This window comes from Bubalus kerabau, chromosome 15 (assembly GCF_029407905.1).
Source record: "Bubalus kerabau isolate K-KA32 ecotype Philippines breed swamp buffalo chromosome 15, PCC_UOA_SB_1v2, whole genome shotgun sequence".
Lineage (NCBI taxonomy): Eukaryota > Metazoa > Chordata > Mammalia > Artiodactyla > Bovidae > Bubalus > Bubalus kerabau.
This window is the reverse complement of record NC_073638.1, coordinates 54531243-54546801: the sequence shown is the minus strand read 5'-3', so window position 1 is coordinate 54546801 and position 15559 is coordinate 54531243. Positions and strand designations below refer to the sequence as shown.

The following is a 15559-nucleotide window of genomic DNA, read 5'->3' as shown; positions in this document are numbered from 1 at the left end:
GTACTAAAGTTTCAGCTTTAGCATCATTCCTTCCAAAGAAATCCCAGGGCTGATCTCCTTCAGAATGGACTGGTTGGATCTCCTTGCAGTCCAAGGGACTCTCAAGAGTCTTCAACACTACAGTTCAAAAGCATCAATTCTTTGGCACTCAGCTTTCTTCACAGTCCAACTCTCACATCCATACATGACCACAGGAAAAACCATAGCCTTGATTAGACGGACTTTTGTTGGCAAAGTAATGTCTCTGCTTTTCAATATGCTGTCTAGGTTGGTCATAACTTTTCTTCCAAGGAGTAAGCGTCTTTTAAATTCATGGCTGCAGTCACCATCTGCAGTGATTTTGGAGCCCCCAAAAATAAAGTCTGACACTGTTTCCCCATCTATTTTCCATGAAGTGATGGGACCAGATGCCCTGATCTTAGTTTTCTGAATGTTGAGCTTTAAGCCAACTTTTTCACTCTCCTCGGTAAAGCGTCTGCCTGCAGCGCAGGAGACCTGGGTTAGATCCCTGGGTTGGGAAGATCCCCTGGAGAAGGAAATGGCAACCCACTCCAGTACTCTTGCCTGGAAAATTCCATGGACTGAGGAGCCTGGTAGGGGTCCATGAGGTCGCAAAGAGTTGGACACAACTGAGTGACTTCACTTTCTTTCACTTTCAAGAGGCTCTTTAGTTCTTCTTCACTTTCTGCCATAAGGGTGGTGTCATCTGCATATCTGAGGTTATTGATATTTCTCCCAGAAATCTAGATTCCAGCTTGTGCTTCATCCACCCCAGCGTTTCTCATGATGTACTCTGCGTATAAGTTAAATAAGCAGGGTGACAATATATAGCCTTGATGTACTCCTTTTCCGATCTGGAACCAGTCTGTTGTTCCATGTCCAGTTCTAACTGTTACTTCTTGACCTGCATACAGGTTTCTCAAGAGGCAGGTCAGGTGGTCTGGTATGCCCATCTCTTTCAGAATTTTCCACAGTTTATTGTGATCCACACAGTCAAAGGCTTTGGCATAGTCAATAAAGCAGAAATAGATGTTTTCTTGGAACTCTCTTGCTTTTTCGATGATCCAGTGGATGTTGGCAATTTGATCTCTGGTTCCTCTGCCTTTTCTAAAACCAGCTTGAACGTCTGGAAGTTCATGGTTCACATACTGCTGAAGCCTGGCTTGGAGAATTTTGAGCATTACCTTACTAGCGTGTGAGATGAGTGCAATTGTGCGGTAGTTTGAGCATTCTTTGGCATTGCCTTTCTTAGTGATTGGAATGAAAACTGACCTTTTCCAGTCCTGTGGCCACTGCTGAATTTTATAAATTTGCTGGCATATTGAGTGCAGCACTTTCACAGCATCATCTTTTAGGATTTGAAATAGCTCAACTGGGATTCCATCACCTCCACTCGCTTTGTTTGTAGTGATGCTTCCTAAGGCCCACTTGACTTCACATTCCAGGATGTCTGGTTCTAGGTCAGTGATCACACCATCGTGATTATCTGGGTCGTGGAGATCTTTTTTGTACAGTTCTTCTGTGTATTCTTGCTACCTCTTCTTAATATCTTCTGCTTCTGTTAGGTCCATACCATTTCTGTCCTTTATCGAGCCCATTTTGCATGAAATGTTCCCTTGGTATCTCTAATTTTCTTGAAGAGATCTCTAGTCTTTCCCATTCTATTGTTTTCCTCTTTTCTTTGCTCTGATCGTAGTTCTGTTTCTCCTTGTAAATTACTAAATTGCCATTCCAGTCTGGAATCTCACATTCTTAAGACTCTATTGATATAGGATAAATACAGTAAGTATTTGGATAAATCTGGCTTCTGAACTTATGAGTCACAGGGAAAGTCAAAAGAGAAGAGGAAAACATGCATCTGTGTGTGATTCTCTGAGGATCTTGATCCTTGGGCTAAATTCTCTAGGGTTGGTGGTATGGGCGCAAAAGAACTTTCAGGTGAGGTTTAGGAAGTGAGAACCAAAGAGGTGTTCCTCAGTTTGGGGAGGAAGCAAGAAAGAAGTCATTAAGTTCCCAAGAATCAGTCCGGTACAGGAGAAGGAAAGGAGTTATTTCAGCAGAGCTTCTGCGGTGAAAGCTCAAATTAAAATCAAATTCACTTGAAAATTGTATTTGCTGAACACCTGTGTGGCTTGACATCTGAACAGGCTGGAAATTAACCAGCACTGTCCCCAATATAGCTTCAAAAGGAAGAAAGAGGAAGAGAAACAGTCTGGAATGTCTTGTTGTCTACGGAAATTGTGCAATGATGATAATAGTCTCTGTATTGATATTACCCAAACTTCTTGAGAGTTTTAGGTTTAGTCTAAAAATTCAAAATAATCACTGTCTTCAAGTAGCTTTTTAAAATTTCCATAATACTGGATCTTGTTGTTTTTGCCCTGTGTTATGTTACATAATACTATTAATAGCTCAAACACATTGAAACTCATTATAAGATTCTGAGAACTTACAGAATGTCCATTCTGAATGAGACTGCCAGACACTAAATAGGTGACATGCAGTTGGGCTCCTGAATTTTCCTTTCGCTTCCTTTCAACATAATCATAGAGCATCCTGTTACAAACAAAATGCACAAGTAAGTCATTAGTGAAAGTTTATCTCACTGACTCTTAATTCATGACTTAAAAGTTAATAAATAGTAAATCTGACAGTCCATCAAACATTATACAGAATATTTTTGCTCTGTTCATGGACAAAGAATTAAAAAAGGACGAATGGAACATAGGGGGTGGGGTCAACTTGTATAAAGCCAGCACAGTGACCAAACAACTGAAATAAAAGAAATCTAATAATCGGTCAAGTGAGACTGAGCCTGCATTAAAAGAAGTAAAGACATAAAATGGCTAGAATAATCAATCAAGAATAAGTTCAGTCACTACCTAGCCATGTGACCCTAGATAAAACAGTTTTTCTAGGCCTCTTTATATCCTGAGGTATAATTACAGAGGGCTGTATGAGATTGGCAATTCTTTTACCCTGGGATCCATAATCCTTCACCCCTCAATATTGTAAGCAAAATGTGTGTTTTGCAAGGGGAAGGAGGTGGGCAGAGGGTAGAGATAGTTGAAGGTTTTCAATAGATTTGCAGAAGGATTACTCCAAAACATTAAGAACCATCTTGTAGATGATCACAAGGGCCCTGCTCTGAAATTCCAATTTTAGGATCATTCAGAATCAGTGTTGTTTCAAAACCACAAAGTAACAGTTTACTCACACTGCCCCAGTATTCATTAACCTAAGACTGCCAAATAGTCACTATAGAAATAATGTTGCTTTTAGTAACATTCCCTAAATTCCTTTTTATCCTTACCTTATTCGTTTTTATCAGATCCTTAATCTGATCTGATTAGCATCAGAAGTTGACTCCCCTCAATAACTTACAGTTTAACTTCAAGGAAAGAGACATCATTTGTGTTGTTTATTTCAAGAAACATTTACCAAGTCTCTATAATATGTCATACGTCTGCCAAGGATGGCTAGAAACAAAAGTTCCAAGAGAAACTCAACCTACACTGTGGACTGCGCTCTTGATCCAATGCCTCACTCATCTCCTGCCACTCTTGAATTGGCTCTGCTCTACTTCCTGCACAGACTTGACTTCCTCCTCCTCTTCTGTACTGCTGGGGTTGTCTTCAGCTACCTTTTCAGTCTATATTAGAGTGACCAATCATCTGGGTTTGCCTGGATCTGAGGTATTTCCTGACATGGACTTTTAGTGCTAAAACCAACAGTCTTGGGCACACCAAGGATGACTGGTCACCTTACGACATACTCTCCTTGACCCATTTCATTCATCCCCCTGGCTTCATTCATTCCCAACAACAACATCATCTGCTCAAACCATCCAAGCCAGAAATCTGGGAGTCATTATCCCTCACTTCTCCCAGTCTGGTGAGGTGCCAAATCTTGTCAGTTTTACTTCCCAAGTAATTCTTGACTCCCTGCCCTCCAAATCTCTTGACTGAACTATTTCAATTCCAAGTGTCAATGCCTTCATCACACCCCCTTCCCCTTCACTATCCACAAAGCTGCCAAGGTGAAGTTTTAGAAATGCAAGTCAAGTCATCTGTCAACAAAACTTAACTGGGTGGCTACTTCATACTCTATGCCTTGGGGACAGAATAGTGAACAAAGCAGTCAAAGTTCTTACCCATTTAGAGTTTGTACTGCAGAAAAGAGAGACAAATAATAAGCAAACAATAAGTCAGATGGTAGTAAATCTACAGGGAGAAAAAAGACTAGAAGAATAGAGTGTCTAAGAAGTTTTGCTATTTATATAAGATTAGGGAAGGCCTCATGAACAGAGCCCTGTGGGAAGTTACAGAGCCATCAATGTGGGTATCTCAGCAAAGAATATTCTAGGCAGAAAAAACAAATTCGAAGGTTCTGAGGCAAGAACGTAAGCAAGGTGCAAGGAACAGAAAAGGTGAGTGTGCTGAATAAGGAAGAAGGAAAGAAGAGAGCCAAGCACGAGACATGTAGGGCTTTGTGGCCCACTAGGAAGGAAGTCATTAGAAGGTTTAGAGCACAAATAACATGATCTCACTTTTTAGGAGGATTTCTGACTGCTGTGTGGAGAATATACTATTAAGAAGCAAGGAAGGAAGCAGAAGACCAGTTACAAGGCTACTGCAGTAATTCAGGCTAGAGATGACAGTGGCTCAGACTAGGATGGTAATAATTAGTGGATGAATTCTGGGTACATCTTAAAGGAAGAAACAACAGGATTTGCTGATGGGCTGATTGTGAGGTATGAGAGAAACAGAAATCAAGGATGACTGGACTAAGCAACTCAAAGAATGAAGTTGTCATTCACTGAGATGGAGAAAAGCAGAAGGAGGTGATGGTGGAGGTGGGTGGAAAATAATTAGGAATTAAGTTTTCAGTTCAATTCAGTTCAGTTCAGTCGCTCAGTCATGTCTGACTCTTTGCGACCACGTGAACCGCAGCACGCCAGGCCTCCCTGTCCATCACCAACTCCCGGAGTCTACCCAAACCCATGTCCATTGAGTTGGTGATGCCATCCAACCATCTCATCCTCTGTCGTCCCCTTCTCCTCCTGCCCTCAATCTTCCCCAGCATCAGGGTCTTTTCAAATGAGTCAGCTCTTCGCATCAGGTGGCCAAAGTATGGGAGTTTCAGCTTCAACATCAGTCTTTCCAATGTTTTGGGGCATGTTAAATCTGAGATGCCCATTAGCCATTAAGTGCTGTTGAAAAGGTAGCTGGTTATTCTTAAGTATTACTCTTTGTTCAAAAGTTTTCAATAGCGCCCTATCCCCTAAGGAGCCACAGGTCCATCAGTGACGTGTAAGACTTTTCTTCTTCTGGCCCCTGTATTTCTCACGGTTCTCCCATACTCACACTATTTTCAGCCTTATGAAACATTTTGAAGTTCTCTTAGCTCTTTTGTATGCCCTTCCTTCTGCCTTCTGCTCAGATCTCATCTACCTAATTCCTCATCAAGACAGCAGCTCAGTTATTATCTCCTATGTGAAGCCTTCCCTAACACCACTAAGCAAGCAGGGCAGCCTTGCTTTCTAAGTTCTAACAGGAACTAGCCCACATCTGTTATTATAGCACTTACCACACTGTATTCTAATTGTTTAATATCTGCCATCCCCACTAGACTATAAACACCCTGAGGGGGGAAAAAAAAATCAGCATTTTTGTTGATTTCTATCTCCTGTTCTCTTTAGTATTTCCTTCCATGCAGCAATTATGTTAGGAAAGATGAGGAACACAGAGTCATGAACATTTTGGTTTATTTATGCTAGTTAGGACCATACTAGCAGAAGAAATGGTAGGCAGGGACTATATACCAAGACGCTCTCAGCTTGCTGGTGAAATGCACTGTCTTTTATCAACAACTCATAGTCTTGCTCGCATCATTACAGTCATTGTCCTCTGTGCGTCTGTCTCACTGGATCAACCAATTGTTTTATTACATTTATTACATAATATAATATCTGTTATATTAACAAGATGGTCAACACTGCACAACCTCTTTAAAATTTTCTGCTTGTCTTTTGAATCTCTAAAACATGTTCATCTAATTTGATTATGTCAAAATCTCAGCAACAAAACATGCAAAATATACTTAAAATATTCTTAAATATGAATGACAATAAACATGATTTCCTATAAGATGTACTTACTACCCACATGATTAACTATACACCTTTCATCTCTCCTGATCAGTTCCACCCATAATTTTCCCTAAGATATATAAGGTGTATAGTCTATATTATCTTCCCTAATCTAATTCCTTCACAGCATTTTTATAGCCTGAAATTATCTTAAGTCAATGATGGGAAAGACCTTGTCTGTCAAGTTTGCTGCTTTATAACAGAGCCTAGAATAATGCTAAAAATGTAGTAAAACCTGAAACAATATTTCTTTATTGAATCCATGCAAACAGTAACAACCATGCCCAGTCACTGCCCTCAGTGCCAACAATGATAATTTAAATGCTCTCACTATAGATAAGAGAGAAAAGGATGCCAGGACACTCTAAGTCTCTCATGTTTTCTCATGTGTTAAAAGAGATTGATAACACCCATTATATTGGATTGCTATAAAGATTACATGAGATAAACGTTTGTGAAAATATCTACCATAGTGCCCAGAACTCACTCAACAAATATTCACTGGCACCTATTATGAGCTGGGAAAGATGGAAGGCAAAAGGAAAAGGGTATGGCAGATGATGAGATGGTTAGATAGCATCACTGACCCAGCGGACACGATCTGAGCAAATAAATGCCAGGAGACGGTGGAGGACAGAGGAGCCTGGTGTGCTGCAGTCCATGGGGATGCAAAGAGTTGGACATGACTTAGTGACTGAACAACAATATTATGAGCATGGTGTGAAGATACAATAATTGTGGCAGACTGTATTTTCCAAAGATGGCTGCCACAACATCTCCCATCCTGCATGCTCTTCTTCATCCTCCAATAGACAGGTGGAGTCATCCTCTCCCCTTGCATCTGGGAAGGCTAGAGATTCACTGTAACCAAAAGAATGAAGCAGACACAACACTGCTTGACTTCTGAGGCCAGTAAGAAAAGGCAATCAGCTTCTGCCTTGCACTGGAACCTGCGTATTTACAGCCGTGAATTGCTGGGTAAGGCCTCGCTACCTGAAAATATGCTCTTAAGAAGCCCAGGCCATATAAACAGGTCACACACAATGACTGGTCAATAGCCCCCGCTGAAGTCCCAGCTGACAGCCAGCAACAACTGCCAGACATGAGAATAAAGATGCCTACACACAATCAGGCTTCAGTCACTGATGCCTCTCAGCTGAGGCAGCAGACATTATGGAACAGAGACAACCATTCTCATTGCACCGTGCCCAAGTTCCAAATCAGAAGAATCTATGAACATAATAAAATAGTTGTTTTAAGTTACTAAATCTGGGGGTAATTTGTTACAAAGCAACAGTAACCGGAACAGTGATGAACCTGATAAACATGTTCCCTGCCTTCATGGAGTTTATATTCTAGTGGGAGGAGGGCATACAATAAGCGAGAAAATGTCAGCTGGAAATAAGAATTGTGAAATGCTGGAACACTGGATATCCACATGAATTGGGCCCTTTCCTTATACCATATGCAAAATGATGCCTGAAAAAATAGTTATTATTTATAGGCATACCCCAGAGATATTGTAGGTTCACTTCCAGACCACTGCAATAAAGTGAATATCAAAATAAAGCAAAGCAAATAAATTTTTGGTTTCCCAGTGAATATAATAGCTATGTTTACATTATACTGTAGTCTATTAAGGGTGTAACACCATTATGTCTACAAAACAATGTACACACCTTAATTAAAAAATAATTTATTGTGGACTTCCCTGGTCGTCCAGTGGTTAAGAATCTGCCTTGCAATGCAAGAGACACATGTTTGATCCCTGGTAGGGTAAGTAAGATTCTACATGCTGCAGAGCAACTAAGCCTGCGCGTCACGACTGGAGAGTCCGAGCGCCACAATGAAAGAGCCCATATGCCACAAATTAAGACCCGATAAGGCCAAGTAATTTTTTTTTAAATTTGTTGCTAAAAATGCTAGCCATCCTCTGAGCCTTTAGCAAGTCACAATCTTCTCGCTGATGGAGGGTTTGAAACATGATGAGAATTACCAAAATGTGACACAGAGACAAGAAACAGGCAAACGCTACTGGAAAAATGGCACTCATAGACTTGCTCAACTCAGGGTTACCACAAACCTTCAATTTGTAAAGAAAGAAAGAAGAAAATGTAGTATCTGCAAAATGTAATAAAGAAGAGTACAATAATATAAGCTATGCCTATACACATTTTAGGGCTTCATTCATAAGTTACCTTGAACCAACATCTAATTTGAAAACTACAGTGTACTCTTACTGTGAGGAAGTATAATAAGAACAAAATATGTAGAAATGTTAAAGTGATAATTAATGATTTAAGAGGTAAGACTACAGAACTCTCACAAGAAAACACAGAATTAAATCTTCATGATTTACTTGGGTTATACTATGCCTTAGATACAACATAAAAAGCACAAGCAACAGAAGAAAAAAAAATTAGACACTATCAATAATAAGAACTTCTTTGCTTCACAGGACACCATCAAGAAAGTGCAAAGACAACCCACAGAATGGGTGAAATCATTATCTGATCAGGACAATGTTTCTAGAATTACGTAGAGGGACTTCCCTGTTGGTTCAGTGCCTAAGACTCAGCACTCCCAATGCAGGAGGCCAGGGTTCAATCTCATATGCAGCAACTAAGAGGTTGCATACCACAACTAGAAGATCACATGCTGCAACTAAAAACACCCCACATGACACAACCAAAAAGGATCCCTCACGCTACAGCTAAGACCCAGCACAGTCAAATAAATAAACAAATCCGGACTTGAATACATAAAGAACTCTCACAATTCAATAATAGTAAAGACAAAAAAAAAACCCATGGAAAAAAATGGGCAAAGGATCTGAACATGTATTTCTCCAAAGAAGACACACATATGGTCAATGAGCACAGGAAAACACATGCCATTAGCTAAAACATTAGCCATTACAGAAATGCAAATCAAAAACATAATGATAAAACTTAATACTCACTAGGATGGCTAAAATTAAAAGACAGATGGTAGAAAAAGTTGACAAGAATGTTGAGAAAGTAGAACCTCATACTTTGTTGGTGGGATTGTAAAACAGTGTAGTCACTCTGAAAAACAGCTCCTCAAAATGTTACATATGACCCAGAAATTCCAATCTTAGGTGTATACTAAGAGAACTGAAAACATATGTTTTCATATGTTCATTGTTCATTTCATGTTGTTCATATGTACAAAAACTTGTACACAAATGTTCACTGTAGCATTATTCATTAAAACCCCAAATGTGGAAACAACCCAAATGTCCATCCATTGATGAATGGACAAATAAAATGTTGTATATCTATATGTTATGGGTTGATCTGTGTCCCCCAAAAAAGATATGTTGACGTCCTAACCACCAGTACCTCAGAGAATGACCAGATTTGGAAACAGGGCCTTTGCAGATGTAATTAGTTAAGACAGGTCATACTGGAGTAGGGTGGGCTCCTCATCTACGACTGTATCCTTATAAGATGGCTATGTGAAGAGACAGACACACAGGAAGAATGCCAAGCGACTATGAAGGCAGACATTGGGGTTACACAGCTACAAACCAAGGAATGCAAACCACCAGAAGTAAACCACCAGAAGCTAGGAAGAAGCAGGGAAGGATTTTTCTGTACAAGTTTCAGAAGGAACATGGCCTGGCCAACACCTTAATTTTGGACTTTAAGCCTCCAGAACTGAGACAATAAATTTCTGTTGTTTCAAGCCACCCGTTTGTAGTATTCTGTTATGGCAGCCCTAGAGAACTTACACCATATAATGGAATATTATTCAACCACAAAAATGAATGAAATACTGACACATGCTTTAACATAGACAAACCTTGGAGATATGCTAACTGGAGGGAATTAGATACACAGGATTGCTTATTATATGATCCCATTTATATGAAATGTCCAGCATAGGCAAATCTATAGAGAGAAAGTGTATTAGCGATTGCCTGATGCTGGGGGGTTGGGAGGCAGGAATGATGAAGGACTGCTAATGGATACAGAGTTTCTTTTCTGGGGTGATGAATATCTTCTCAAATTAACTATAATGCTGACTGCACAACTCTGTAAATATATTAAAAACCAATGAGCTGTACAGTCTAAATAGGTGAACCATACGATATTTGAAATACATCTAAAGAAAGCTTTTAAAAAATAACTATGAAAAAAAATTAAGAGAGACAGAGTAGAGCATTAGGAAAGAGCTGTTACACGAAGTAATGTGTGAAATTTGAGCTGAACCGCGTACAGTGAGGACAGCTGTGAGAAGAGCATTCCAGGCAGAGAGAATGGTACAAATTTCCTTGGGTGAGAACGGGCTTGGCATATCTAAGGAACAGAAAGGTATATATGGCTAGAATATAAGTGAGGTAGAAAGTACTATGGGATAAAGTTGGTAGACAGGCAAGGGCTAGACGTGTGTATTAATTCCATAAAACTTATAGGAAATAAGGGTAGCTACAGTAAAATTCCACCTCATGCGAAGAGTTGACTCATTGGAAAAGACGCTGATGCTGGGAGGGAGTGGGGGCAGGAGGAGAAGGGGACAACAGAGGATGAGGTGGCTGGATGGCATCACTGACTCGATGGACATGAGTTTGGGTGAACTCTGGGAGTTGGTGATGGACAGGGAGGCCTGGCGTGCCACAGTTCATGGGGTCACAAAGAGTCGGACACGACTGAGCGACTGAACTGAACTGACAGTAAAATTCCAGGCAACTTTATTTCATCTCCAGTCCTCAATATGCACCTTTAATCTCAATAGGCTTATATATTAGTAGTAATAATTACCTCATTCCATATTTAAACATTCATAACCGTAACAAACAATTACTTTTATGGGTATCTAGTCCTAAAGTTACCTAACATGCTAGGTTTGGGTCTGGACTAGTCTTAGCAAGAGCAATCTCAAATAGTCAAAATCAGTATAAACCTAGACCTGAGCCAAGAGTTTTAAGGCTTGAAGGCATAAACATCTCAGTCAAAACTAGGGGACTTCCTTGGTGGTCTAGTGATTAAGAATCCATCTGCCAATGCAGGGGACACAGGTTTGATCTCTGGTTTGGGAAGACTCCACATGCTATGGAGCAATTCAGCCTGTATGTCACAGCTACTGAAGCCCTCATGCTCTAGAGCCCTGGCTCCACAACGAGAAGCCACAGCGGTGAGAAGCCTGTGCACTGCAACCAGAGAGTAGCTCCCACTTGAGAAAGCCCACGCGCCAGCAATGAGGACCCAACGCAGCCAAAAATAACTAAGTAAAACTCCTAGAAGCTCTGTAAATACTTAACTGTTGTGCTGAGGAGCTGAGGAGGGACGTGGACCTCAAATACCTGCTGGGACTGGAGTGGGGGAGTGGGGCACGGGTCTAGAAATCAAGTTTCTACCTATACCTTAGGTAAGGTAGACCCTCCTCTCCGCTGAAAACTCTCAGCTAGTTTTACCTCAGTTTCACAGGCAGGAGAGCTGGCCCAGGAGCCCCCTGAAGCAGGTGTTCCGCCGTGGCCTAAGTGCAAGCACCTGAGAGCGGTGGACACATGTATGCACACGAGACAGGGACACGAGGCTGGGGCTTGCCATTACACATAAAGACTGAATTCCTAGTTGTAACTTTTACTATCAATGTGAGATTTTTCTCCTTGCTTCTGTCATTAAGAATAAAAAAAACTGTGATCTATCATAAAATAAACTCCTAAATCTGTCAAACAACAAGCCAAATCAACCCATTTTAGAGATCAAAGATTTTTCTAAGACTCACAGAATGTTCCTATGATTCAAGGAATAGGGAAAAATCAGACCACCATCAGGAATAAAGCAAATGAAAGGAGTATTTAACTCAATATATGGGCTCTCAGTCTATTCACCAATTCCTACCCACTGGACATTTGCAGGTGAAGAAACTTTGAAGTTAATCCAAAAGCCTGCCTTTTCCATTTTGGTTCCAAGTTGGACTACAAGTTTCAGCAAGGAAGGTGATAGGGCAAAATTTAAGAAGAGTAATACTCTCTGTGTCATCCTAAACCCTCCCTTTTTAGTTTCTCTTAAGTGTTCTCCCCTGTCTTACACTGTTACATAGCCTGTGTCAAACACCTGTTGACCTCATTATGGAAGTATTTCAATAACACCCAGAGACGGGCCTAAGAAGCACATGTGAAAATGCAAAGATGTTTTCATAACAGCCATAGAAATCTGAGATCTAAACAGAACTGGCTAGCCCATTTAATAAATTTTTTGAAATAACAAAGTGATTTAACCAGAAGGCAAGGCTACAAATAAATACAATAAACATATCACCACACATTTGTATGCAAGTCCACCCATCTCTTAACTAATAAACAAAAACAGTAAAAGGCAATAGAAAACTATGCTTTCCCATTTCCCTGGGTCGGGGAAGAGGGGGTGGGGAGCGGAGTTCTAATCAAGAGACTCTCTGTAAAGCTAACAACAAACAAAACAAACAAAACAAAACAAAAATCTGATTCCAATCTGATTACAGTTAGTAATAAATTGTACTTACTGTTTGGCCTGATTAACATGAACTCCTAGTGTATAGCTCAGCCATTTGTATGTCACCTGCAAGAAGGAATTTTTTAAAAAATTTTATTAGATGACTGCAGAGTGTAGGTCAGCCCAAAGGGCTCCTAAGGATTCTAAGGCGATTACGTCTTATAAATTACATTAAATGCCACCCTAGTTTTGCCAAGAACCATCCATCTGGGCAGGTAGGACTCAGACATTTATTTTACAAATAAGTCTGTATCACAGATTAATGCAAGAATCTAAAAAGGTTGAATACACACAGAAAAAGCTCTCAATTTCCTCACACTCCCTGTTTCACCCTGGTCCTTCTTTTCACATTTCTGTCTTTTTATGGGGCCACCACCAAAAACTATCCTCAAACTCACTCAGAAACTTGTTACTTTAGAGTGTACAACTCATAAACTTCTGAAGAAAGTTGCAGCCACATAAATATTAAAGGGCACAGGTGGTGCAGGGGTCAGGGAATGAATGAGTGAAGTGGATGAACACTCTATCAGAGGTTAGACTGAGAATTACTGGCATCAAGCTTTGCTCTTCCTTCCATCCTTCCTTGAACTGTCATTTGCCACTTCCTTGTAACCTGTCACCCTCCCCTCAAAGTCTTCCAATTCTAAACACTGAGTTTCCAGTAATTAGAAGACTTAGCACAGGTTGGGCAAAGGCAGTGTGATGTAGAGGAAAGCACGAGCAGAACAGACATAGACTGGAAAATTGATTATCCCTTGTGTGTCTGTGTTAGTCTCTCAGTCGTGTCCTATTCTTTGTGACCCCATGGACTACAGCCCAGCAGGCTCCTCTGTCCATGGAATTCTCCAGGCAAAAATACTGGAGTGGGTTGCCATTCCCTTCTCCCAGATCTTCCCAACCCAAGGATCAAACCTAGGTCTTCTGCAGGAGGGTTATCCCTTACTAACCAGAAGTCATTTGGCCCCTCTGCTTCAACTACCTTTTCTAAGGCTACTTTCGCCGACCTCTATGGGTCACTGTAAAAAGTAAACGCAATAATGTACATTCAAAGCTCACAGTAGGCACTCAATCATCACGATGTGCGAAACGCTCTCACATCCATCGTCTCACTTGATCTTTACTTCAACCCTGTGAGGCAGGTCAAGCCTGAACCAATAACAAACTTCGAGGAAAACGAAACCAACTGACAGTCAGATTAAACAACTTGTTACTTAACCCGGTAAAAACACAATTTCCTCAACTGTAAACTTGAGACTTCAAACGCCAACCACCTTGCCAGAAACGTGTAGAGACGCCTTAGAAACATCAATTAAAGCTCCTCCCTCCCCGCCCGACCTCCGCGGCCCTTGGTCTGCGCAGAGCCGAGCACGCCCACCCGAGGAACCTGGATCTGCCGGTGGGGCAGGAGTCCTCGCCCTGCCTGGGGTACCAGGAGTGGGGACTGTCTCCACTGGACCAGCCCCATGCGGGAACAATCAGAAGGATCAAGGTCCCCGCCGCCCTCTCTGGGCCCAAAACCCCAGTCGCACGCCCGCATTCCCCAGTCCTAGCTCCTCACGATCTTGTTCTGGTCCGTGACGAACTCGTCTATATTTTCCAGATAAAACTGGTCCGCCATGGTGCCGCGGCGTTGTGCTCCGCCGCAGCTGAGCTCCCCTAGCCGCCACAACCGCAGCTCCCGCCGGCGGGAAACGTCTTTTTTCCCCTCCCAGGTCCCGGGTCGTTTCCCACGGCAACGAAGGCGACGCGCTACGGCGGCCGCTCGAGGGTCAAACTAGTCTCGGAGACGGAGTAGGCTGAAGTAGGTGGAGCTAACAGGAGCTGACGGAAGTGAGGAACGAGGAGCGCAGGCGTGGTCTAGAACTGCTGACTGTAGAACCCTAGTGTCGAATCCAGGCTCTGCCAGTTCGTGGCTGATGCACCGCAAGGGACCTCACCTCTCTAGGAGTCGCGGTCTTTCCACCCGTAAACTGATAAAATAATCCTTGCCCTGTCACACATTTAGTCAATGAATATTAATTAGGTACCTAGCCTATTTCCAGCCACTTCCTAGGCACTAAGACACAGCAGTGAACAATAAAGACAAATAAATATTTTAGTAAAGTCCTGCCAGCTGGGATAAAGTACTGCATGTTATAATCTCTCCGAATTGAGAAATTAGGGAAAGTTTTCCAGAATGAATGAGAGAGGGGTGTTTGCTGGGAAGAGAATAGTTTTCATTATAGTTGAAATGTTGGGAGAAAAGGACACGAGGAGAGATGAGACGAAGGAAGAAGCCAAACTATGCAGTGCCCACAAGGTTTGCGTGAAGGTGCGCGTGAACTCTATTCTCAAGAATTGGGGGATTTCAAATAAAATTTCTCCTAACATCAGCTTAAAAAAATCCTTCCGTATAAGCTGTGTATTTCAGTACGGCAGCACAGTGAATAATGGAGCTGGCACTAGAGTTGGACCCTGGATTTGAATCCTGGTTTTGATATTTGTTGTGTAAACTTAGGTAAATTGCTTAACCACTGCAAGCCTGTTCCCCATCTGTAAGATGGATATAGTAATAGTTGTTGCTGTTAAGTCGCTTCAGTCGCGTCCGACTCTGTGCGACCCCATAGACGGCAGCCCACCAGGCTCCTCCTTCCCTGGGATTCTCCAGGCAAGAACGCTGGAGTGGGTTGCCATTTCCTTCTCCAATGCATGGAAGTGAAAAGTGAAAGTGAAGTCGCTCAGTCGTGTCTGACTCTAGCGACCCCATGGACTGCAGCCTTCCAGGCTCCTCCGTCCATGGGATTTTCCAGGCAAAAGTACTGGAGTGGGGTGGTGCCATTGCCTTCTCTGATAGTAATAGCAACCCACTTCAAATGTTTGTTGCAACATGCATTCATTCAGGATATAGTTAGCAAAAGCCTAGTAG

General features: G+C 41.7%; 1 protein-coding gene across 4 annotated transcripts in view; it reads right to left on the bottom strand.

Annotated features, from left to right (window-relative positions):
• The window catches only part of POLD3 (DNA polymerase delta 3, accessory subunit), a 45100-nt gene extending 30437 nt beyond the window's left edge, over positions 1–14663 (bottom strand). The window contains exons 1-3 of one of the 4 annotated variants that reach the window (XM_055549085.1): positions 14592–14663; positions 12665–12720; positions 2454–2556 (exon numbers count right to left, since the gene is read on the bottom strand). In XM_055549085.1, coding sequence (XP_055405060.1) covers positions 2454–2555 — 102 coding nt within the window. In that variant the 5' untranslated portion in view covers position 2556; positions 12665–12720; positions 14592–14663. The other 3 variants (XM_055549084.1, XM_055549082.1, XM_055549083.1) reach the window with 3 other exon arrangements.
• Between the last annotated feature and the right edge of the window lie 896 nt (positions 14664–15559).